The following is a 24,624-nucleotide window of genomic DNA, read 5'->3' on the forward strand; positions in this document are numbered from 1 at the left end:
CCTGACCTTAACCCTAACCTTAACCTTAACCCTAACCTTAACCCTAACCTTAAGCCTAACCTTAACCCTAACCTTAACCTTAAGCCTAACCTTAAGCCTAACCTTAACCTTAACCCTAACCTTAACCTTAAGCCTAACCTTAAACCTTAACCCTAACCTTAACCCTAACCTTAACCCTAACCCTAACCCTATCCCTATCCCTAACCCTAACCTTAACCCTAACCTTAACCTTAAGCCTAACCTTAAACCTTAACCCTAACCTTAACCCTAACCTTAACCTTAACCCTAACCTTAAACCTTAACCCTAACCTTAACCTTAACCTTAACCCTAACCTTAACCTTAACCTTAACCTTAACCCTAACCCTAACCCTATCTGTAACCCTAACCTTAATCCTAACTCTAGAGAAACTCTGACATTTCAGTGGTGGTCATAGGAGCCAAGGGTCGTGATGCCTGCAACGTAAACATAGTCATTTTATTAACCTCCCTAAAGGAGCAGTGTTTTATATGGAATGTTGATAATTAAGTTTAGGAAAATCCACCTCCACGTTTAACCCCTCCGTGCAGTGAAACACCACATACACACACTGGTGAATACACACACACACTAGGGGGCATTGAGCACACTTGCCCGGAGCGGTGGGCAGCCCTATCCACAGCGCCCGGGGAGCAGTTGGGGGTTAGGTGTCTCGCTCAAGGACACCTCAGTCATGGACTGTCGGTGATCGAACCAGCAACCTTCCAGTCACAGGGCCAGTTCCCTAACCTCCAGCCCACGACTGCCCCCAAATGGTCAAATAATTATTAATGGTCAAATAAATATAATCTCAAAGTAATGTGTTCTTTGGTTACTACGTGCCTGTCTGCCATCATTTAGTCAAAAATGTATAATTCAAGACTTTCTAAAACATTAGATTTTCTGTAGGTTGATGTAGTTTTTAAACGCTTTAAAATGCTGCTGTTGGAACAAAACCTTGCGCCTCCACAATGGGAGAAGGAAAAAAAACATACTTTACTTTTAATGTAAGTCAGTGGAACCAGACTTTTTTGTCCAAGTAATTTTGGGCCATTTCTTTTAGTTCATTCACCATGAAATTTACATACAATGTAAAGGGCACCAGGCGTCTTCCAATTATGTCAAAAAACTGAAAAATAAAATGGACAAAAATGGACAAAAATGGACATACACCTGTGAAATGCTTCAGATGTCTGGTTCCTATCACCACCACTGTGAACAATTCTGACAGTGTTTCTCTAAAACGGCACATCCCACATCAAACCACCCTGTCACTTTGTTTACATCTGTTTGTTTACACCCATTTGCATATATGTCGAGCTTTGGACCACACTTATTCTATCAGGGGAAAAAACGTGCTTTGTGGTCTGTTATCGAGTGCTTCTAACATGAAATACTCTTTATATCATTAACTATGCACCACTGAGGAGCCTACTGCGGTGACCGTGACTGCTTTACTGTTGAGTGAGTCATTAACCCTGCCATGTGAGCAGTGAGGATGTGGCCTATAATCTGATGAGTTCCATTTGGGTCATGAGTTTATAGAGGAACAACTGAACCTGGAAAGCTTAGTGTTGTGCTTTTAGCCCACTGTTTTGATAGACCTTCACCACAACATGTGGATCGGTCGCTCACATAAAGCCTCCGTGTGATCCTCCACGTTCCTCCCCAAAATATGAGGTCAATGTAACTGTTGTGAAAATGATAAAACAGTCTTGAGTACAATACTATTTTTAGTATTCCTACTTTCATGATCGTGAAATATTTTAACTCTAACTGCCTAATAAACGCTGCTGAGCCTTGACCCAAATGAGACCTTGAAAGCCACATGAATAAGCAAACTGCCAGAGCATGGAAAATCACCAGTTAGAATGAGTAAGTATAGGTAAACCACATCATACATCACTGAATGACTATCAGCCCTGCTTCTCAAGTACTACAGTGCTTCTTCCCGTACTCGGGAGGATTAGAGGGTGCCTAATATTTCACATAATCTACAATGACATGAATTTGTCACGCCAACTACTATGAAAAAGTCTTGTATTGTTCTATAGCACTCCCTAACGACAGTGGTCAGCTTGCACTGAATCTACCAAACCTTCCTTACTGTGTAACTACTGTATAACTCCTCTATAACATACAGAAGCTATAGGTTCACTCAGACATGCATATGTATTAGATATGCATGCATCTCTTTAGCTCCTGTTACATACGCTTTAATGTTCCTACCTATTTGATCTACATGCCTCTCAAACGTTTGTCAACAGTCTGTGCGCTCGTCTGGCCTGTGCTGTATACATGTGTGCACTCACCAAGACGAATCCCTTGTATGTACAACATACTTGGCAAAATAAAGTGACTCCGATTCTTCCCCTGAAACACAAATCCTGAGGACACGCTTAGACAGCAGAATATCTTGAAAATGACTTTTATATTGTTTTCAAGTACTCAAAACAGTTAAATAAAAACAATCCCAGAATATACAGTGAGCAAACCCCCCCACCCCCACCCCCACCCCCAAAATGCATGTATACGTCCCACATTGATACTTTCATGAAGTTCTACATAGGAAGTCTAAGAAGAAAAACATCTTGGGAGGATTTTTTTATCATTATGAAAATCAGAATCTGGCAACCGGTCTGAGCTCACAGACAGTACTGTGTACCAGACAGAAAGAAAAAAAAAATACAAATAAAAAAGATGTCAGCTGCCTACTCATATGGTTGAGCAATTCATTACAAAGCTAAAATCACTCTAAATAGTCGCCTCACTGGCAAAGCATAAAATGTCAAAGCCAAAAAGGTCAAAAAGCTCTAATGAATTTAATGATTTGGGCCAGATTACCAGCGGGGGGGGGGGAAATGACTATGCTTCAATTTCTATCAGTTTCTGTCCTTCAGCACATTTTCCTATGGGATTTCCAAGATGTTCACACACTGTTTAAGGTCTTATTTTTTTTTTCTTTAATGGACCAGCACCAGGCCACAACAATGAGCACCATAACCTTGGATGGCCAAAATATCAGATACATGATACAAAGATAAAAAAAAAAAAAAAACAAGTGGAGAGAACGTTGTTTAGTTTTTGCAGCCGCTCTGTACAGTTTTTTTTTCCGCTATTCCCTTTACACATGACGAGTGAAACACACGATCCTTCTGAAGACTGCTATCTGAACTCAAATACGGATGCCTAACTTCTGAGGTGGACTCATGCATTGTGTTTCTGAAAGTGGATGAGCAGATCCCAGCCCTTTTTGCCCCTCAGCAGGCTGAGATATTGAAGAAATAGTTTTACCAAAATTCTTACGATGCCAGTCAACGAATGAAAGCTTTGCAGAGCAAAGTGAGCAATGTGCAAACAAGATCATGGCTTGCTTTCGGTGCCCTGCTGGCTTTTATCTGACACCACCGTTTTGGTTAAACTATTCCTGTAATAAGATAAAACAGCAAAGCTGGACAAAACGCTGACAAACATCTGCACATTAAACAGACTTGGATAGAATTCATACATATCTGTACACTTTCTACAATATTTATATTTGTAAGGAATAAACAATAAAGAAGTGCCATCACTAAAACGTAGAGAAAGATATCTTGTGTCGATTTTAATTGTACATTTGCCATTTTTTTGCCCCATTTAAATTACATAATTCAAATGAACACATGATTGGTAGGAACGAGGGTTATTTACACAGCTTATGCATTGAGTCTGAGTGACTGGTCCTCTCTTCTTCTAGAGGAGATGTCGATGTCTATGGAATCTTTGCCCACAATGAGGCGTAGGCGTTTCGCTGGTGGAAGTGGGATGAAATCATCCTCGTTGTCAAAGTAGTCCTCCTCCTCATCCTCAGAAGTGAGCGAGTCCTCCTCAATGTTCTGCCCCACCTGGGATCCCACTTCATGCTCGAGCACCTCTCCAGCCTCTCTCTTGACGATCCCTGTGAAGGTAACGTCGTCAGGATAGGTCCGTCGCAGACCCGTGCCGTCCTCCTCACGCTTCAGCTGAATCTTCAGCTTGGTGGAACTGCTGTGAGGGCCATGGCCAAAGCCATTGTTCAACTTGGCCACGTATGAGCCAGTACGCTCCTTTTCACGTTCCTTGCTGAACTTGATGCTGATCTTTGAGGAGCTGGACTTCGGGTGTGAGGGCTTGGCGTCCCGGGGGTCTGCCTTATTGCTGCTGCTGCTGTCCCGTCGCCGCCGTAGGGTCAACTTGGGGATGCCCGTGTTGTTCTCCAGAATCAGCTGGGCATCGTAGCGCGTAATGCGCCGCTTCTTCTTGCCTTTGCCGCGCCGTAGTGGCTTACCATTCTTGGTCGAGCCGTTGTAGTGCTGGTGGTGGCCCGGAAGGCCGAGTGGCACCTTCCCACAGTCAGCCACGTCAGCAGCCCGGGCTGCATGATGTAGATCTGGCACGCCCTCCTGGAGAAAGTCATCTCCATAGGAGCCCCCCACCTCCTCTTGTTTTATTGTCCTCCTCCTCCTGGGGCAGGTCCCTTTCCTTGGACAACTAGCTTCGAGGCTAGGTGTGTTCATCTGGTGCCCGGCTGTCACCGGAACAGGGTCGCCTGGCTCGGTCTTGAGGGCCAAGCCACCGGCTAGCTTAGCTGGGCTATCTGACTTTAGCCCTCGCCTGCTGCCAGCAGCAGCCTCCTGAGCACCAAGAGAGGTCCTGGTGGACCTACGAGTTCTGTAAGGGCAAGGCACACTGTCCTTGCATGCTGAAGCACCCTTTGAGGAGTTCTGACTGTTTTCGTGAACTGCCGCACGAGTCACACTGCCCCTACAGCTGGAGAGCTGAGTAGGCCCTCGCCTGTCTGCCTCTCTTCTGGAGGGCTGCTTGAGACTCAAGCTCCCAGCACTCACTCGACTGGGGGCTTTCAGTTCTGCTGCTCGACACCATCTCCTTCCCTTAGACAAAGGCTGAGTGGGCTTTGATTTAAGTCTCTTTGGTAAACTGGAGTTGTTTGTTTGATTTCGTTTACAGGATGAGGTAGAGGTAGGAGTGCTTGACAGAATTTGCCTTGTTGAAGCTCTGGCTTTGCCATGCTTTTTCAGACAGGGCTGAGATGTCCTCTTCCTTAATGCTGGGTGAACATGAGGAGAAAAAAAAAAAAAGAAGAAGATTAATCCACTAATTCAATTTCATAAGGTCCTGTTTCTCCAAACCAAAATAAAAACACATTAAGACCTTTAAACCCTAGTCGTCACATGCCCTTACATGTTTGTCCACTTGGTGGTTCCTGAGACTCTGCTTCTGTGGAGGCAACGGACTGACTGTCTGAGTTCCTGCTGCCCTCCCCCAACTTCTTCAGTCTGTTGAGACGCTTGTCAGTCTCCCTCAGGCCATACTTGCTATTTATCACTGGGACTTCCACAGGCAGCCCTGCTTTTGACTTAAAAGCACCAGTGCCACGCCTGAAATTATATCAAAATAAGCACTGTAAGCACAGTAGCACATCTGCAAATGCCTAAAACACATTCACCCGTCTTTATTTAAACAAACCTTCGTTCCTTGTTTAAAAATCGCAGTTTATGAAGTTGCCATGAAAATAATGTACAGGAAGAATGTGGTACCTCTCACAAGTGTAGCATTCACAAAATTCGTTGTTTTCTCCAAAGAAGCCATCTCCATAGTAACAGGAGATCTCTTCCCCTGGTTCGATGTCCCGTAGGACCTTCACACATGCAGTGTCTCGACCTGTTGATACAAACTGTAACAGACATTTCCATCAGCTATTTTAGTTTTTTTGTACATGCAGCTAGTTAATCTTCACATGAAGCAATGACCCTTTTCCATTCAGGCTTAGTTTGTACCAACCTTGCAATTTGGCCGACAATCTGTAACAGAAGAAAAAAAGAAAGGTGGCTTATTTTAATTCAGCAGAAAAACTGGCAAACACTTTTTTTTCCATTCATCAATTTGTTTTTTTAAGAATGGTGGAGTTGTGAAGTTCTTTCGAGTGAGAGTGTAGGGGCTAAGGGTGTGGAACGGATTGGGGTGGAGGCAAAGGACCAACGGAAATCAATGCAGTTGATAATATCTAAAGAGTGTAGCTGTATTTTGTGTAATTTAAGAAATTAACTGCGAATCTGTAATCATGTGGTTTTCTTCTTTAAGCCGGTGTTTTCCCTGTCCTGCAGTTTGTTCTTCTATGCCTCTATTAATGTACTTGATGTACCTGCTCTTCTAGTCTCTCTCCTTTATCTCCACTGTCTTGTTGCTGACTTCACTGCTTCTGCCTCTCTTCCACGCTCCTTTCTCGCTTCCCTGTCTAGTAAAGCAAACCCTACACTGTCGCTGACGATCGTGTACCAGCCCTGCTCGTGCTCGACTTAACAAAATTGGGTCTTTACAAAATATACACAAGCATTCTAACCTTCATGGCTAAGAAAAAGAACATGTGCTTTAAAGGTGGGTGATTTGGTTCTTATTCTTTCTTGAGGTATTAAGACAAAACTTACCATGATTAATAAAGGCAGCAGGTCCCAGCCAGAGCTGAGCACAGTTCTTACGTGTAGAGTACATGACGCTGAAGTCATTTTCTCCATGCCGTAACAACATCTTTTCTTCACTCGCAGACAGCTCAGCAATGCAACCAACAAGGTGTTCAATTTTATCATTTCTTTTCCTATAGAAGAAGAAAAAAACAATAATAAAACACGATAATCTTGCAAGAAAATTAAAGCTTTAAAGACTGGGCAACTTTAATGATTAACTTACCAATCTTTTGTTGCTACAATTTTGGCTCCATTTTGCTCTGATGAATAGCGATTGCATGGAAGAATCTCAAACCCACTGTCTGCAGCAAACATACGCAAGTAAACAAATACCTGCAGGAAAAAGATTTACATGCATGACTGAGTGTGCGTAATGAAAGACAACTTAATGTGTACGCCATAAGTCCTGGAGCAGCCCTGTCCTGCACATTTAGTGTTTTCCTGCTCTAACTCGCACACTTCCGCTCAGGAAGGACTTCTAAATTATTTGAATCGGCTGTATCGGGAGCAGAGAAAACACGGAGTTGGGACAGCTGCTGTACACCACACGAGGCTAGGAACGTTTATTTTCTATAATAAATATACTTACATGTGCTTTGAAGAGCTTCTCCTGGGCCTTGGTCTTGTTGAGAAAGTGATGTCTGCTCCATTCTCCAGAGGTCAAAGCCTGGAAGGCCTTTTCCAGGTTGTCATTTTTCTTGAAGCGTTCAATCACTTCCCTAAGTACAGCTTGTCGACCCGTGATTGGCCGAAACCTAAAAAGATGAAATCACCGCAAGGTTACAGACACTGACCACCAAATTTAAGGCTACTCAACACCGATTACTGAATCCACTGTGAAACCCGGCTTCATGCGCCAAGGGTCATAGCAAACTTTAGAAATTCAAACCTGGTGTTCATTTTGTGGGTCTGGAAGCCCAGGTAAGGGTCTAGGATCAGGCTGGTGGACAGGTCATCATATTCACACAGCTCCTTTGCGGTCATCCCAGAAGAGGGCACATGACGCCTCTCTGGCTCTGTGGCTGCCCCACTGAAACCTGAAGGACAAAGAAGCAGAACTAAAAACCCTGAAGGAAGCTGGGCTTATTGCTGAAAAAGCAAGGCACAATCAAACCTGAAGCTGGAGAAATGTAATAAAGTCATTATGCGCACATTTAACCCAGCTCAAAACTATTTTCCTGCTCCTTCTTTCCTGCACGGTTTTATTGGAACACTTACGTCTGCTGCATCTCCTGCCAGTAGGGGAGCCCTTGCCCTGGCGCAGATGGGCCCTCTGCGTGTTCTGCAGCCTGGTCTTTCCAATGGGCTGATCACTGGAGAACCTACTGCCATGTCTCCTGCCATTCAGCACCATGTTCTTGGTTTCTCCCATCTACTTCATACCAGCTAGCTCCCTGGTGAAGGCGCATTTAGCTTCTATGTGCTTATGAGAAACCATGCGACGTGGAGGGAAGCCGTGCAACTCGTCTTTTGTCTCCCACTTGCATGGGCAACTTAAACACACGCTGTAAACCGTCACCCCGCTCGCTGATCCAGAAGCCGCTTCCACCTGTCAAAAGAACACAGGGGTAGTTCAGTGCAAACAACCGTTATGGAACAATACAACTAAAACACGTCGAAATGTAAACTGGAATGACTGGGACAACGGGGAACGTTAGGCTGGGTGAGTTTATTAGTGACGACAGTTGAAACAGGAAAAAAAAAACAACAACTGTGAAACACACCGCCTTCAAAACCTAAGAGCAGAGGGGCCTCTGACCCCGTGCCTGGGCAGCGGCCATAAAACAACAGTAAACTGGTGTATCTGATCAACACCAACCCAGACAGGGCACACACAGTACGCATGCTTGATGTGCTGGTTGAGTCTCAGTGTATGACCGAGCGTAGACCGCCTCCCATCGGTGGCCAAGGGAAATGAAATCAGCTGCCCGAAACGCAATTTAAAGCTGCATTTCCAAAACACTTGTTTTCGCGAATCACTGCATACTTGTTGACAATGTCTGATCACACCCGTTACGATCATAATAGACGCGGCACAACCGAATATCGCTCTCTGGGTGTACCAACTGCCTAGTGGCAGCGGTGCCCTGAGTATGGGATCTATAACATTAACTAGCGCGTCTGCGTTAACTCTATTGTCCATTTAAACAGAGCACACCCCGGTCAGACCCAACCCGCCCTGATCTAACGCCAAGCTGGGCTCAGCGCTTACTGGGCAGCGTGATAAACCAGCACGGCAAGCGAGGGCCAGCACTAACTCGTTTGTTGCTAGCTAGGTTGGCTAATTTGTTTAAGCTAAGACGTAGCGCAGAGGTGGCTAAGTGGGTTAGCCCGTTAGCTCCGGAGCGCTAGCCGCTAGCCGGAGCGCCAGCATTAGAAAACACTTGGCAGCTGACGCTGATAACGCTAGCTCGGCTAGCCCGGCTAGCTCAGTTAGCTCAGCTAGCTCCGTTAGCGCGCCCACAAGACAATGAGATTACCCAGCGAAGCGCTCCAGTTCCCGCTGACATAGTCACCCGCTGCAGGTTAATTCTCCAAACACGGTTTGCCAGACAAGCCCGATACCCAGTTCGTCGACTTTCGCCGCTCGGGCCCGACAACGACTGAAATGCTAAGCTAACCCAGCTAGCTGGCCCTAGCGGTTAGCTCGCAGGCTAACCGCCCTGTCGGCTAACAAACGCACCCGGAAAGTGTCAAACAGGGAACGAGCTGGCGAACAAGAGCGATCCCGTGCTTTAATACTCACTCTGTCCTTTTCCCTACGGTAACGCGGGTCCCTCACCGGCACACGGAGCGAGCGGGACGGCTCACTGAAGGTGCCATATAGCAAAACAAAAAAAAAAAAAAAAAAAAATTGCCAGATAATTTACATTAAAATTCAAGATGGCGACAGGGGCTAGAGTGGAAAGACAGGACACAGAACCTCCTCGGAAAGAACTAGACCCTGAAAAACACAGCCGCCGTCCGCTGGGGCTCTCTGGTCCGAAGCCCAGTCCGGCTGCACATCCGAAACGAGTCCGGTCAACGCGGCCTCACAGACGCAGATTCGCTGTTTTCGCAAAGACTGGCTTGCAGCGTCCTGCCAAACTCGGATGTGTACAAAGAGGAGCGCCTGTTATTTCCCTTTAAATCTCCGCTCGTGTGACTGCGCAGCTCGCCGGCGTGCATAGCAACAACATCCCCTCACGCCGAGCCGAGTCGAGCCGAGCCGAGCCGAGCCGAGCCGAGCCAGGCTCAAAATCCCGTGCGCTCAGATCTAGCGCGACGAAAGCTGACGGGGTCCAAATGGACTTGGATATCATGAAGAAGCTGGTCACGCAGAATACTGTGTGTGTTGTATAGCAGACGTGGACACGCGTATGACAGAGCCCCAATTAAAAAAGCCACTGTTTTATTCATTTTCCACGCCACAAGTTTTTTTTTTTTTTTTTTTTTTTTTTTTTTTTTTTTTACAGTTATTTAGATATAATTTACAAAGCACCGGTATGCATCAGCTGAAATATAAACCAGTGTAATGCTGTGCCCCATTACCTTATCGGCCAGAACACTGGACCACCACATTTGAACTAGGCTACGTGTCCTGACGTCTATTCAAGTGATAGGCCACAGTCTTAAAAAGACGGTTCTCCAGGGGCTCTTTAGAAAAAGCACAAGTTTTGTGTAGAACCTTGAGGTCCATTTAGAAACGTTTGCATGGTTAAATGGTTCTTTTGCATGGTGAAAGTGTTCCTCGGGGGAATTGAGAACGTGCGGCATATGGTTTATATAGCAGCTCTAACAGGGCTTTTCTGTTGTTAACGCTTCACATCATAACAATAGCAGAACCTTTTGAAGAAGGTTCTGGATAGAACCATATAGAACACATTCTCTATCCATCTGAAAGAAAAAAAACATTTAAGCATGCAAATGAGGCTTTGGGGCATTTGTGGGCTGGAGGTTAAGGAACCAGCCTCGTGACCGGAAGGTCGCCGGTTCGATCCCCAGAGCTGACAGACCATGACTGAGGTGTCCATGAGCAAGACACCTAACCCCCAACTGCTCCCCAGGCGCCGTGGATTGGGCTGCCCACCGCTCCGGGCAAGTGTGCTCACTGCCCCCTAGTGTGTGTGTGCTGTTTCACTTCACGGATTACTAAGGGTCTCTTAATCTTGACTGTTTGTGGTTCAAAATAGATACAATAGGGTCTTCACTCATGCATCTTTTTAAGAGTATATATTATTCTAATGAAGAATACAATAAGCAGCTAAACAAACAAACAAAAAAGCTTTCTGTATGTGCTAGAATTAAATGTAATAGAAAGGTGGTCAATTAATGTCTCTGTGGATACAAAAAGGAAATGATTTCTGAATATAATTGTTTTCAGAATGGTTTGTAATCTGCACAGCAGACAGCTTAGCTCAGCAGAATTTAGCTTACATTAAAATCAAGCTGATGGATGCCAAAAAATGAAAAAACATGAAAGGGCCTATTACATTGCTGCTAATAGACAGTTTTATTTTGGCTGGTACGACAGATGGTAAATAAGCTATTTAGGGATTTCGACACTGCGCTTTCATCAGGTTTTACAAGTTAATAAAGGTTTTCTGTACTCGTCACATTAAGCCCTTGAATAGCCTTCTGCAGAAAAATGAACCAGGTGCCAGAACTCAGATACTAAATACATGAGTAAAAAATATTATGGGGGTTTATAGCAGTTCAAACCTGAAGAAATTGTGCTTTAGTGAAATAGTGGCCTGTCTCTTCAGTGCTTTAGCGCCCCTGAGTCAACCTTGACTCATTTTCAAGGCCGTGAACTGATCCAGGCCTGTAAATCAAGGCAACTGTGAAACCGTGGGGTGGCTTCATGACCTGAATTGTTCATGCAGTAGCTTATTTATACTCCTCTGCTACGTTCCTGTTACAGATGGTTCTATGTCTCAACCTGTGTGGCTGTACGCACCTTGAATGTTTTTAAACTCTGGTTTTACTGGCTTTCCAGGAAAAAGGCTGGTGTCCTTCATGCTGAGCACCTGAGCTTCACTGAAAATGCCTTCCAGAAGCTCACAGTAGTTATAATGACTGCAAGATTATTACTCCCATCTTTCTACAGGACTGTAGGTGAACAGTGCTCATCGGAGCAAGGCATGAAATGGTGCAAGTGGTGGAACAGCGGTATTCTTTGTGCCATTTCATGCAACCACATTGGAGCCTTGTTCAGGTCAATATGCCAGGCTGTGTTTCTCTGTAGAGCCACCGTAGCGTGGCGTCAATCATGCCGGCAGTTCTGGTGAACAACATGAACATATTTTGAAAGGACATTTTTGTTTACTTTACATGGTGGGTATGAAGTTTACTTTGATTCTACTCCAGAGAAAAAAAAGATTTATTATTTGTTTTTAAATCAGGTTGTCAATATGATGTTTGGATGTATTGATTATTGTGTGTCTAATTACGGAAAATGCTGATTCCCTCTTGACACTGCAGGCCTCATACAACCCACTACCCATTTCCATGGCATTTGTCAGCAGACATTGAATGGAAGATTTATATAAAAAAAAAACAAAACAAACAAAACTTTTCTTGTTCAGGGACACAGCATGAATAGGGCAGGAATGACAGAAACTCTTGGGTTCAAAATCAAGTATGAAACCTGAGTTTTAGACTGTTTTATGCTTAATTTGCACCCAATACTAAGATTGCACTGTATAACCTAAACATATTGCTAAAGGTTTTTTTATGTATACCATAAATATGCAGAAAATATGCAAGGAAGCAGAATGTATTATCATAATGTTTTATTAGTGGATTTCCTAAGAAAACAATACGTTCCTTATAACGTTCAACGTGTATACAAAGCAGATGCACAGAGCAGAACTCATTTAGTCTCTTTACTCTTCCTGAGATAATGACTGCCCTCCCGTCCTGCTGAAGACTGACCATCAGGGCCTCCTCACCATCACCAACCTGCTCTCCTGCTCATTTGTGCTGCAGGACCCTCAGTGACATCACTGTGCCATCCAGATGTACCAGCACTGAGAAAGGATGGGACTGTTTCAGCTCAGTCCCACTTTCATAAAGCCTCAGTCAGAAACGGCCTCAGTCAGAGACCGCCTCAGTCAGAGACTGCCTGAGTCAAAGACTGCCTCAGTCAGAAACTGCCTCAGTCAGAGACCGCCTCAGTCAGAAACTGCCCCAGTCAGAGACTGCCTCAGTCAGAGACCGCCTCAGTCAGAAACTGCCCCGGTCAGAGACTGCCTCAGTCAGAGACTGCCTCAGTCAGAAACTGCCTCAGTCAGAGACCGCCTCAGTCAGAGACCGCCTCAGTCAGAGACTGCCCCGGTCAGAAACTGCCTCAGTCAGAAACTGCCTCAGTCAGAAACTGCCCCAGTCAGAAACTGCCCCAGTCAGAGACTGCCTCAGTCAGAGACTGCCTCAGTCAGAGACCGCCTCAGTCAGAGACCGCCTCTACCAGTGCAGTTTCTAAAGCTTTACCATCCAGTCTTCAAACAGAGATCCTCTTGACAACATCGTTGTAAAAAGCACGATACAAAAAAACTTGACTTCACTTAAAAAAGAGAGAGTGAGCTCATGTCTGGTCTGTTATGAAATAGCTTCTCCAGCTGCCTGTATCCTTTAGGATAGATTTTTAAAGATTATTTAATAGTTCTTAAAGCTCTAAATGCCCAAGCAAGTGTTTACCTCACTGAACATCTGGGTGTTTGTTCAAACACATGATCTTAGATCTGCAGAGTCTGGCCTTCTGCAAATAGCTTCTGTAAATTTCAGAAAATGTGGAAAGGCCTCTTTTGGTAGCTGTGGAACTTGATATGTGTGTGTGTGTGTGTGTGTGTGTGTGTGTGTGTGTGTGTGTGTGTGTGTGTGTGTGTGAGTGTGTGTGTTGTATCAAGATCACCAGCACAGACTTTTAAGAAAACATGTTTTACTCTTATATCTAAAATATATTGCAAATTTTATAACTTTTATCTGTTTTTAAACTTAATATTTGACTGTAAAGCACTTTGAGCAGCTTTATGTATGAAATATACAAATAAAATAATTAATATTCGTATTATTATTACTTATTATTATAGTATTATTATTATATTATTATTATTACTTATTATTATACTATTATCAGTATTACTAGTAGGAGTATTCAATGTGGTGTTGGTGAAAAATTGAAAAGGCCTTGTTGAACTAGTTTTATTGTTCTTATAGTGCTTGAATTGGTGTCCCTGACGAAGAAGTGAACTGTAGAATTTAAATACAAGCTTTTATTTCACGATATGTGCCTGTTTGTAATGTTCTTTTTCTTTTGCTTTTTAAAGGTTTTACAACACAAATACAAAATAAAACATTTAAAGACAAAAGTACTAAAGCAAGAACTACAAAATACGGCCTTATAATCGTGAATCAACATGCAAATCAAATAACATGAAAGGAAAAATTAATAAAGAAATAAAAATAAAGAAATTAATTAAATAACACTAAAAAAAGCGGGGGGGGGGGGATTATTGTGCATTCAAGAGAGAGAGAGGGGGTGGGGTTACCCAAGTCCTCCGCGGGAAGCTGCGGGAAGGGCCTGAAAAAGGTGATGAAAGGTGACCAGCACCTATAAAATTTGTCCACTGAACCCCTCAAACTAAACTTGATCTTCTTGAGGCACAAAAAGAAAACAACATCTCTGAGCCAGAGGGAACGAGAGGGAGGAGAGCGAGACTTCCAGCTGATAAGAATTCCTCGCCTTGCCAATAACAGAGCAAAAGCAACAGGTTCCAATTCTCGGGAATTCAGCCGGGGAGTGCCGATGTAAATACTGATGATAGCTAGTGGAGGGCAGGGACTCAGGTGTTTATTAAAGAGTAGAGTACACAAAGTCCCAGGACCTCCCCAATTTGTGACAAGACCAAAACATGAGAGAGGGTCGCCGGGTCCTCGGCGCAGCGAGGACAGGTCGGCTTAACCTCAGGATAAACTTGTGCTAATTTAGCATTGCATGACTTTCAGTTGCGATATGTTGAGCCTTGCACAAGAGGATGAAGAGTTAACTCCAGCCAAAGCTCCAGTGCACCATCTTTCCTCCAACTCAAGATCTAACTCCGCTTCCCGTTTAGTCTTGGCCTCAGAAAGCTTTGTTTTATTTAAGTCTTATTTTAAAAAATAGAAATAAGCTTTCCCTCAGTTTTCACAGTAAAAGTCCTCCCAGGGAGAGCTGGGGGACATTCCGGAAACATGGGACAAAGGGATTGTGCACAGTGACGAACTTGGAAAAATCTAAAAAGGTCTGTTCTAGGGAGCCTAAATTTGAAAACTACTGAGGAGAAACTGCTGTGTCATCACAGAGATTCTTAAAGGTGGTGATACCTCTCCTCTCCCATGCCTGTTTGCACTGTTGAAAACACTTTGGGGGCAGTCGTGGGCTGGAGGTTAGGGAACCTAACTTGTGACCGGAAGGTCGCCAGAGCCGACAGCACATGACTGAGGTGTCCTTCAGCAAGACACCTAATCCTCAACTGCTCCCCGGGTGCTGCGGATAGGGCTGCCCACCACTCCGGGCAAGTGTGCTCACTGCCCCCTAGTGTGTGTGTGCCTCACTAGTGTGTATGTGGTGTTTCACTTCTCAGATGGGTTAAATGCGGAGGTGAAATTTCCCCGTTGTGGGACTAATAAGGGTCTCTTAATCTTAAAAATTTGCAATCATACCCGACTACAAATTACCATGACAAAGGCGTCATATACTTATATATTATGTGATAGGCCTGTAGCCTGAGCACAATGCCAATCACAGGATTTATATCCCACATTCTTAGCACTTCTTCTTACATTTCTTCTTCATTAATTAATGAGTGAGTACAGTAAACAACATCATTTGTTCAATACCCTGATATAATCTAAGCCAGGGCTGCCTAAATGTGGCTCGCAGGCCAAAGTTTGCAAGTTAGAACATTTGATTTGGCCCCTAAGAATGTTCCACTTACCCCACCCTCCACCCAATGAAACAACAAAGGTATTTATACACTATATATAACTTATTAAACTATAACTATATATTAACTATATATTCTTATTTTTCTTTCAAATTGTAATTTTGAAGTTGTACTGAACTATATTTATATACCACAAACGTTGTACTTTTGGGAACCCCTGCTTTAAAGGAACTTAAACCGCTCAATATCCTCCTGAGACCCAGAAAAAGGAAAGTTTGGGAATTTCAGTCATTTTAGGATTCGTCTATTAGCTGAAAAAACTTTGTCACAGTGACTTTTTTTTTCAACACTTTTTATATATTTTAGGTAATGTCTTATATAGAGGACAACAGGAGATTACATAGTAATTAGGTTGATGTCATATTTCTTGTACTGCACCAGACCAAAAATGAAATAAAGCCCAGATCCTGATCTTTAATGCCTGCGAACACTTACTCTAGTTGTCCATAGCGGTAAGAGTAAAACTTAAAATACTGGTGGTACAAAATAAATGAATAGATACTGTAATATCACAGTAATGTATTTAATTGCTCAGCTTACATTGTTCCCTCTAACCTTTAATTTTCTCCGCCTCAGACAATTTCCTGTCACCTGTGATTCCATAAATTTAATGTAAAAACAGATTTAGTAAGTTCCAATATCCACCACAGAGGACACGGAAAAAGGACGCTGATAGATGGTCATATTTTTACACAGGCCAGGATTTCGTCTGTAGGCGTGCCGGGTTTCAGCACTGCAGCTTATATGGTTTTTGAAATATCCTTTGTAGAAAATATCCTTACGTCTCTCACAGAGGACAAAAAATTAATTACCAGGTCTCACAAGGACATGTAAATATTAATTAATACAATTTTTTTCTAAAATAAAACAATGATTGGGCTTATTGGGGACATAGTGCAAATGGTCTTTTAAGCCTAATTCATTTACCGGGTGCTTCAGACTTTTCATCTTTTCTGTTTTTTTCATATCATTAATTATATCATTTTTAAATACATTACATAAAATGTGCTTAAATATGTCAATAGAGAGATTTCATTATAAGCCTTACTACTCAATTTATAACAAAAAACTGATTTAGGTGGGTTCAGTTAGGGGGTTTCCCCCTCTCCCCATCTCTTTTCACTTGAAGCAAGTCAGGAAGATTTTTAAAGAGCCTGTTATGAATTTTTTTTTTTAAATAACAGATTTTTATGTTAACATTAATAAAGTTGCAAAACATTCTCTTAACTCCCCAGTCCACATGATCTCCTCGTCCATCTTTAATACTTTTTGTGATAAATTAATGTCATGAAAACCTACATATTTACATTAATCTGCCTCTCCAGCCCCGCCCACTGACGCTGAAGTTATAAGGAGTATTTCACCCTGGACTGCTTTCGAATGAATACAGATCAGCCAATCAGAACTAAGTTCATTGTCATAGATGGTCAATCTTAAAGGCACAGGAACAAAACTAGCCCGTTCAATACTGAGGGGTAGTGAGACGTTGGAAATGGTCGTGTCAAATGAAAAGAGAATTGTTTTAGTATCAAACCACAAATATGTGATAAGTGGACACAGAGGAAAAATAAAATACAAAGACAATGCAGGAGATGGACCCTCGAAACCAGTCCAGAAGCCATTCAGACAGGGGACATTAGTGAGTTCTGTTCCTGTCATTCTTACATTTACATTTCGCTGCTGTCGGAAGAAAACCTCGTATCTCCAAAACGGTAACTTTACAGTAGAAAGTTAAAACTTACTTTACTTTCAATGTAAGTCAATGGAACCAGAATTCTTTCCAAGTCATTTTGGGTCATTTCTGACAACAGCGATTCACAGCACGTAGCAGATGCTCTGATCCAGAGCGACTTACAAGAAGAGCTCTGTCTGTCTAGAGAAAGTCTCTCTGCTATTTACCAGTAGGTTAGAGAGAAAGACGGTCCTGAGCTCAGATACTGATACACAGTCACTGTAGATACAGAGAGAGAAGGAGCAGAGCTGAGCAGAGAGCACCGTCCCATACAGTACAATACAGTAAACTACAGTACAATACAGTAAACTACAATACAGTAAACTACACTACAATACAGTAAACTACAGTACAATACAGTAAACTACAGTACAATACAGTAAACTACAATACACAGTGCAATACAATACAATACAGTACAATATGATATACAAGTGGAGCACAATATCGCTGTTTTGAGAAGAAAACCTCCATTTTTGTCATTTTTTCAGTTCTTGATATAATTTGAAAGTTCCTATTGGCCTTTACATTGTGTGTAAATTCCATGACGAATGGACCAAAAGAAACGACCTAAAATGAATCCGAAAAACGTCTGGTTCCATTGACTTGCACTAAAAGTAGAGCAGGTTTTTTGCTTCTCCTGTAAAGTCGCCGTTTTGGAGCGATGTGTTGCAAACAACGCTTCATTTAATAACTCAGTTCTTCTACAGGGGAAAACCCGTAAATCTGCTGGGTCTGGGCTCAAACTCCAGCACCATAACTGTTATTCCCCGACGGACAATAGGGTCCTACAGACGGGGGGAAGCCCGACAGCAGAGCAGTCATCGCGCTGCACACGGCAGAGCTGCCTCGGCTCGGAACGCCGGAGCTGCTGATGATGTCATGCGGCTTCAAAGAACAAGAGCTCCTCTCACAGCGACGCGTTAGCCGCGAGCTTAGCGTCGGTTTCGAGCAGATAAAGGCTTCGCTGCGGTCGAATTCAGCACAGGACTACAGTATAAAGGCAATCGCGCCGTTTAGCCACCTCGACAAAGATGGTCACGCATTTTGCTGAGGTGTCTCTGCTGTCCAGTCAGCGCTGGACGCGAGCGCTAATGCTAGCCTGCTAGCGTTGGCTTGTTTTGGTCTACTTGGGACGGACATTAAGCGTTATTCGCACTGTCAGCGTCGAAATAACGCTCGAGGTCACCCGGTCGGACCCCTGAGAGCATTAATGTGTGGAGGAGATACCACAGCGCTGAGGTGAGGACCTTTAATCGGACAGCAAACGATAACTTGTTTACAAGCTAAGCTAGCTAACCCGCTAGCTGTCACATAGACCGAGACGAGTGCTTTAGATAAGCTAGCCAGCTTCGCCCTTTAAAATCCAGAGATAGCTGGTTTTATGTCATGAAACGTTTAAGGTGAGCACGTGAAATGTCATTAAACGTTATGGAAACGCGTGTTCTTGTGCGCCTTTGATCAGAGGAGGACGAAGCACACAAACCCTGTACCTGAGCTAAAGTAGAGATAATATTCCTCCAGTAAAAGTAGAAGTTCCTCCCTTTAGACCTCCACTTGAGTAAAAGTACTAAAGTATTTCCCTTCAAATGTACTTAAGTATAAAGTAAAAGTACTAAAAGAGTAATTCTGGCTCTGATGTCCTGTTATCATTTTTATAACCAGACTGGCTTCATGAACTCATTTCAGGTGAAAGTCCTCCAGCGTCTCTCTTGGTAAACCAGTCTTTTAATAGAACGTCATTAATTAGTGACGCTGACGTCTATTAAAATGATCAGAAGCACAAAACACTGAAGGTAAACAGTTTCAGTTTAAGATTACTTTATAAATTAGTTCCAAGTTTAAGTTGAATAAAAACTGGCTTTAAACTCAGGATCACAGATGAGCTCCTTTACTATGTTGATCTGTAGGCGTCTGTTCATAAACATAAACCAGCCCAAACTCATTTACTATAAAATGAAATGGAGTTTGTAGAAATTCAGAAAAAAGCCGCGTCAGTCTCGACTGCATATGTGGACATATTTCTATATTGTGCTCTATTTACACAAAGTTAGGTTAGTTCATCATTTATGTTGAACAGACTCTCCCAAAGTTTTACGCTGCTGCGCTGACGTTGAACCGCGTGCTGCACTGGGTCGGTATGACCAACAAGTCAAAACCAGCTCTAAACAAAGTGACCGCTGGGCCCTGATTGGTGCTCTGGCTTTGCGCTTCTTTCGTTTTGACATGTGACGTTTTTATACACACAGAAACCAAAAGGAACGACAGATTTCTCAAAATGTAGGAGGAAAAAGTCGGATATTAGACTCTGAAATTTGGAGTGAAAGGAAAAAGTCGCCCAGTTATGGAGAAACTTAAGTACAGATACACGAAAAAACGACTTAAGTACAGAAACTAATTACATTTACTCAGTTACTGTCCACCACTGTGCTTTTGTGCCTGAAATGAACATTGTGCTCTGTTTCATCTTAGGAGCAGCCAATTGGGAATGTCTCAGTAAAGGAGTGCAACAGAAGAATGAGCTCTGTAGAGCTTTAGAGGTTCACTGTCAATGATCATGCCTCCAAGGAAGAGACCTCTTGTTCCTGTCAGTGCGAGAAGGCGTCTGAAGCCAGATGAAGATTACTTTCCCTTCAATTTGCTGCCGGTGGAATGTCAGCTCCATGTGCTTTCGTTCCTTAGTGAGGTGGATAAGTGTAACTCTGCACTCGTGTGTTCAAGCTGGAGCCGCTTGGTGCGCTCTGGAAAGCTCTGGAGAGTGGCAGACTATTCACGCCGTGGGGTGTTCCATCTTGGACAGGAAGGACTGCTTGTGTCCAACAGAGAGTTCGAGCGCTGGAAGGCATGGGTTCATCATTACACTCACCACCTCATATCTCGTGGGGCCAGTCTGCTTACCCTCAAAGCAAGCTTTGATTTGGGGGACCAGTGCAATAAGTGGGGAGAGCTCCTGTCTCACCTGCTGGAGAATGTCCACTGCAGGGATCTGAGTCATTTAGACTTGAACTGGACATTCACCCTGCTGGAGCCGTTGGACCTCCGAGTCCACTCCAGCTCTAGCTCTCACCAGGACAACATCACCAAAATGGACCAGGTCAATAACTTCCAAATCCTTTTAGCCAGACTAGCCCAGAGCTGTCCAAGAATCATCAAGATGCGCCTGCACTTTGACTGGTCAGAGACGTCTGTAGCTTTGATAACTCAGTTCCAGCACCTCCGCATCTTAGAACTTAAGTACTTTTGGGTATTTAAAGGCGTGAGCCCGAGCACCTTGCAGACACTGACTAAATCGCTGCCTAACCTCAAGTCCCTTACTCTCCATGTTCTCGTGCCTCTTCGTAATTTGGGCATTTCATACACTCTTGAATCCCTATCCTTGGAGTTCCTTGATGTTTCCCCCAGCCGAGGTCTGGTCTTCTCTTGCCTGAAACTGCCTGCGCTGCGAGAACTGCGGGCTAAAAAGATTGTGCGTGGGATAACTCTAGATCGCCGGACCAGGCTCCGAATCCAGAGCAGGTGGCCCTGCCTGTATCAGGTCTTGCGGGAGGGGACGCCCAAGCTACAGGCCCTCAATAATGAACGTCTCCTTCCTAACTGGAAAGAGCAGAGTTATGGAGAGCTTACTTCCATTCTCCAGCAGTCCTGCTACTGCCTCCAGCATCTAGATAGTTGGCTGTGGTGAAAAGACTATAGTTTGCAGTCAGAATCTTGCAGAGTTAATGGAATTACGGTGCACACTTGCAGAAGTCAGGAGGGTGAAATTTATTCCTTATGCAGATAGTAAAACGTACCATTTAGGACCAAAAATGTGTTCTGACTGTCAGCGAAGTAAACCACTTGGAAGATGGAAAAAAAAAAGTGCCAGGGTTTTAGATGAGGCTAAAGGCAAAATGTAGATTATAGACCAAATACTCTTGGGGGGGGGTGGGGATAACAAAAGATGTCCAGTTTTTAGTAGACTAGCTCTTATGTTTTGACTATCAGTGTAAAATGACAAGGCTTCATCCCTCTGTAAGAAGTAAGGTGATCCTGTATAGTTTGTGGGAAACAGTGTGGGCTAGGTGTTAGAGCCGACGTACCGCTGTTACAGTGAACAAGATCACCAATCGCTCAGCCTCAGACAATGGGTATTTGCCTATCTGGGCAACTTGATGGCCCAGGTGACTCCAGAAATGTATGCCTACTTACCACAAGGGGGAGGCAGTGTGTGTGTTGCAGATGCAATGAAGTGGTGTGTGTGAATCAGGTTTAAACATTTCATTAACTTGATATTTCTTTCACTTCCAGGTTTTTGGGGGCGCTCTCGTTTTGATTTTTATTCAAACTTTCTCCTCATTCCAAATTTTGCTTCAGGCTATCCGGTATGGTTAACTATGAAACAACCCTGATGAAGAAACTAGTAGGATTATGCTTTAACATTTCAGACACTCTTTACACATTCATTTTTAAGCAATGCTTCAATCAGACATGAGTCCTAATCTTTTTACTTGAATTTATGTCGAGGAATGATACTTTAATCTGAGCATTAAGTTGTGGTGGTTGGTTATTGTAGTGGGTAAAACCTCTGCCTTCTACACTGTAGACTGGGGTTCAATCCCCCACCAGGGCAAGCACCCGACACTATACCAATAAGGGTCCTTGGGCAAGACTCCTAACACCCCCTTGGCCTACCTGTGTAAAATGATCAGATTGTAAGTCGCTCTGGATAAGAGCGTCAGCCAAATGCCGTAAATGTAAATGCATTTGTTTATCTAAATGATATCAGTTGAATTGGTGATGTGTAGTAAGGACTGTTTATATACACAGGGAGTAACCAGCCTTATAATTTAATTGTGACTTGATAGAGGTCGTGTGATTGAAATTTTATGATCAAGAAAGTCGCTAAAAACTTTCCTGTTCCTTTAAGAAGACTTTTAGGGATTCATCCAGTCAGATTGACAACACCAAAACCAATGATTACGCTCATATTTATATGAATATTTCCAGAGCTGATATGATATGTAGTGGTTCTTTTAAGGAGCTTTGATATGAACCCTGTCACAGAGTTATATCTTTGACTGAATTAGACTATAAGATTATTTAGTTACCCCAAAATTGCTTTGAATTGGTTTTTATGAAGAGTTGAGGCAGATATAGACTACAGAGCCAAAGACTGATGGACCAAGTCGTGTGTGCTTTTGTGGCTTAAAAATATGGCTTTATATGTTGCAGGTTTTTTTTTCCTATCATCTGTTTTCCATGTATTCTCACATAAACAGATCCAGTCTTGTATGTGTAGTACTTCATACCTATCCATAGAGGTCCCCTCATCCACAGTTTTGTATTACTGACAGAAGTTTTGTCTTATCTTGTTAATTTACTTTTTGGCCCTTGCACTGATTTTTAATAGCTAGAGGAAACCAAGTGATGCAGTGATGATTAAACATGTCCTGGAATGATTAATGACTGCCAGAATAAATGCATTTTGACTGGACATCTCAATGACGTTGTCTTACTGTGTGAATGTCTACTGAAAATAGTTACGACACTTAGGACAACACTTTTAAATCCTTATGACTGGCATGATACATGAAGACATGTAACCTGCTCTACTCTGAATTTTTTCCGAGGTGCTCCCAGGCCAGCTGGGCGATATAGTCACGCCAGCGTGTCCTGGGTCTTCCCCGGGGTCTCCTCCCGGGTGGACTTGCCTGTGACACCTCCCGAGGGAGGCGTCCAGGAGGCATCCTAACCAGATGCCCGAACCACCTCAGCTGACTCCTCTTGATGTGAAGAAGCAGCGGCTGGATGACCGATCCTGGATGACCGAACTATCACCCTATCTCTAAGGGAGAGTCCAGACACCCTGCGGAGGAAACTCATTTCGGCCGCTTGTATTCGCGATCTCGTTCTTTCGGTCATTACCCAAAGCTCATGACCACAGGTGAGGATGGGAACGTAGATCGACCAGTAAATCGAGAGCCTTGCCTTATGGCTCAGCTCTTTCTTTACCACAACAGACCGGTAAAGAGCCCGCATCACTGCTGACCCAGCACCAATCCGCCTGTCCATCTCCCGCTCCCTTGTACCATCACTCGTGAACAAGACCCCGAGATACTTGAACTCCTCCACTTGAGGCAAGAGCTCATCCCAGACCCAGAGCATGCAGAGCAGATGCCAATGTATTTAATGCCCCCACAATAAATATGCCCCCACAATAAACCGTCATCAGCAGCCAACATGTCCTCAGCATAACTGTCATTTCTTCAAGAGTGTCAGAAAATCATCCCATGTAGCTCCTTTGTGAAGCTGCATGCACACCTGTATGAAGGTTAATGGTGATCACTAAGTATCGAATATGATTTTCTTGATTTATTAAACACTTTAATCACCGCATACCTCCTTAAACATTATGAAATAGTCGTGGTATCACACCTGTGCTTCCGAAATGTGGAAAATGAAAAGAAAAGGGAGACCTTTTTTATGAACAGGTGAGTCCAAACCTTTGGTACCGGTCACCAGATGACTGATGACCACAGAAACGTTTACTAAAGTTATCACTTGGCACTTTCTTGACTCAATCTCACCCAAAAACATGGTTACACAAAGCCAAGCATTAACGAATTGAAACCTTTGTTAAACAAGGCAAGAGCAATATAATAAGCATAAAACATGGTCATTGATGGCTGTAGATGAAAATAATAACAATCATCTTTTGCTATTTTCCTCTGTCTTTCCATGTTGTTTACTGAGTGGGTGAAATGGTCTGTCCACATCTGTCTGACCTGTTAAATGTAGTCATGATACTGTTTAGGTTGCTCAAATTAACGCTCTGTTTCCCATTGGTTCAACAAGTTTTCATGCTTTTCTAATAAGGTCTGAAATTGAAGACCAACATCTTGCTGAGATTTTGAGAGAAATCAGGCATTTCAGCAGATAGTCTGTTATTTGCATACGTAACGACACGTTAATTGTGTAATTCTGCCTTTATTACTTGGTGCTGTAATCCAAAAACAATTTACAAGAAAGACCAGGAAACATTTTCCCCAAGTGAGCAAAGTACAGCACCAAGTTAAACTTTGTTCTTGGACCATAAAGATAGAAATATCTTCAGGTAATTGTTCCAAGGTAAGTTTTACATGTTCTCACAGGCCTTGTTTCTGTAACCCCACAGTTTTTTTTCTGTACTCGTCTATTTTTTGTGGTCATCTGTGACAGCTTGCCTTGTTGTCCCTGACATTGTTTTTTTGGGGGAATTAAATATGAAATATTCTCTGTTGCTTTCTACAATACTAAGTTCATTTAACCACAAATCTTTGTTACACAAACACACAGCTGCCTATGTTTTATTTGTCGTTGCCACAGCCTGGATTTCTTTTCTCTTTTCTTTTCCATCTCGATGTTAAGAACGTGCAGTACAGGGAGGGGAA

The 24,624-nt window shown here is 43.2% G+C and overlaps 2 protein-coding genes across 2 annotated transcripts; one reads left to right on the top strand and one right to left on the bottom strand.

The window, feature by feature from the left end:
• Nucleotides 1-2,956: 2,956 nt before the first annotated feature.
• kmt5b (lysine methyltransferase 5B) lies at nt 2,957-9,723 on the bottom strand. Its single transcript, XM_017692266.2, has 10 exons — nt 9,264-9,723; nt 7,736-8,066; nt 7,407-7,554; nt 7,107-7,272; nt 6,741-6,850; nt 6,482-6,648; nt 5,838-5,857; nt 5,594-5,730; nt 5,238-5,434; nt 2,957-5,103 (listed from the first exon to the last, which is right to left on the bottom strand). The coding sequence occupies exons 2-10, from the start codon at nt 7,887-7,889 to the stop codon at nt 3,713-3,715; spliced, it is 2,490 nt and encodes an 829-aa protein (XP_017547755.1). The 5' UTR covers nt 7,890-8,066; nt 9,264-9,723; the 3' UTR covers nt 2,957-3,712.
• An 8,302-nt stretch (nt 9,724-18,025) lies between these two features.
• si:dkey-12e7.1 (uncharacterized protein LOC557553 homolog) lies at nt 18,026-22,696 on the top strand. The gene is made up of 2 exons (XM_017697759.2): nt 18,026-18,457; nt 19,688-22,696. The coding sequence occupies exon 2, from the start codon at nt 19,767-19,769 to the stop codon at nt 20,895-20,897; it is 1,131 nt and encodes a 376-aa protein (XP_017553248.1). The 5' UTR covers nt 18,026-18,457; nt 19,688-19,766; the 3' UTR covers nt 20,898-22,696.
• Nucleotides 22,697-24,624: the final 1,928 nt, after the last annotated feature.

The sequence above is a fragment of the Pygocentrus nattereri genome, chromosome 7 (assembly GCF_015220715.1).
Source record: "Pygocentrus nattereri isolate fPygNat1 chromosome 7, fPygNat1.pri, whole genome shotgun sequence".
NCBI classification, from domain to species: Eukaryota; Metazoa; Chordata; class Actinopteri; order Characiformes; family Serrasalmidae; genus Pygocentrus; species Pygocentrus nattereri.

What these genes read in the sequence shown, in the direction of transcription:
- kmt5b (XM_017692266.2), bottom strand. Translation starts at nt 7,889, where the DNA reads ATGGGAGAAACCAAGAACATGGTGCTGAATGGCAGGAGACATGGCAGT. An exon ending in AGAAGCTCTTCAAAGCACAT is followed by an intron (nt 6,851 to 7,106) that starts GTAAGTATATTT and finishes TTTTTCCTGCAG; the next exon opens with GTATTTGTTTACTTGCGTAT. An exon ending in ATTGTCGGCCAAATTGCAAG is followed by an intron (nt 5,731 to 5,837) that starts GTTGGTACAAAC and finishes TGTCTGTTACAG; the next exon opens with TTTGTATCAACAGGTCGAGA.
- si:dkey-12e7.1 (XM_017697759.2), top strand. Translation starts at nt 19,767, where the DNA reads ATGATCATGCCTCCAAGGAAGAGACCTCTTGTTCCTGTCAGTGCGAGA.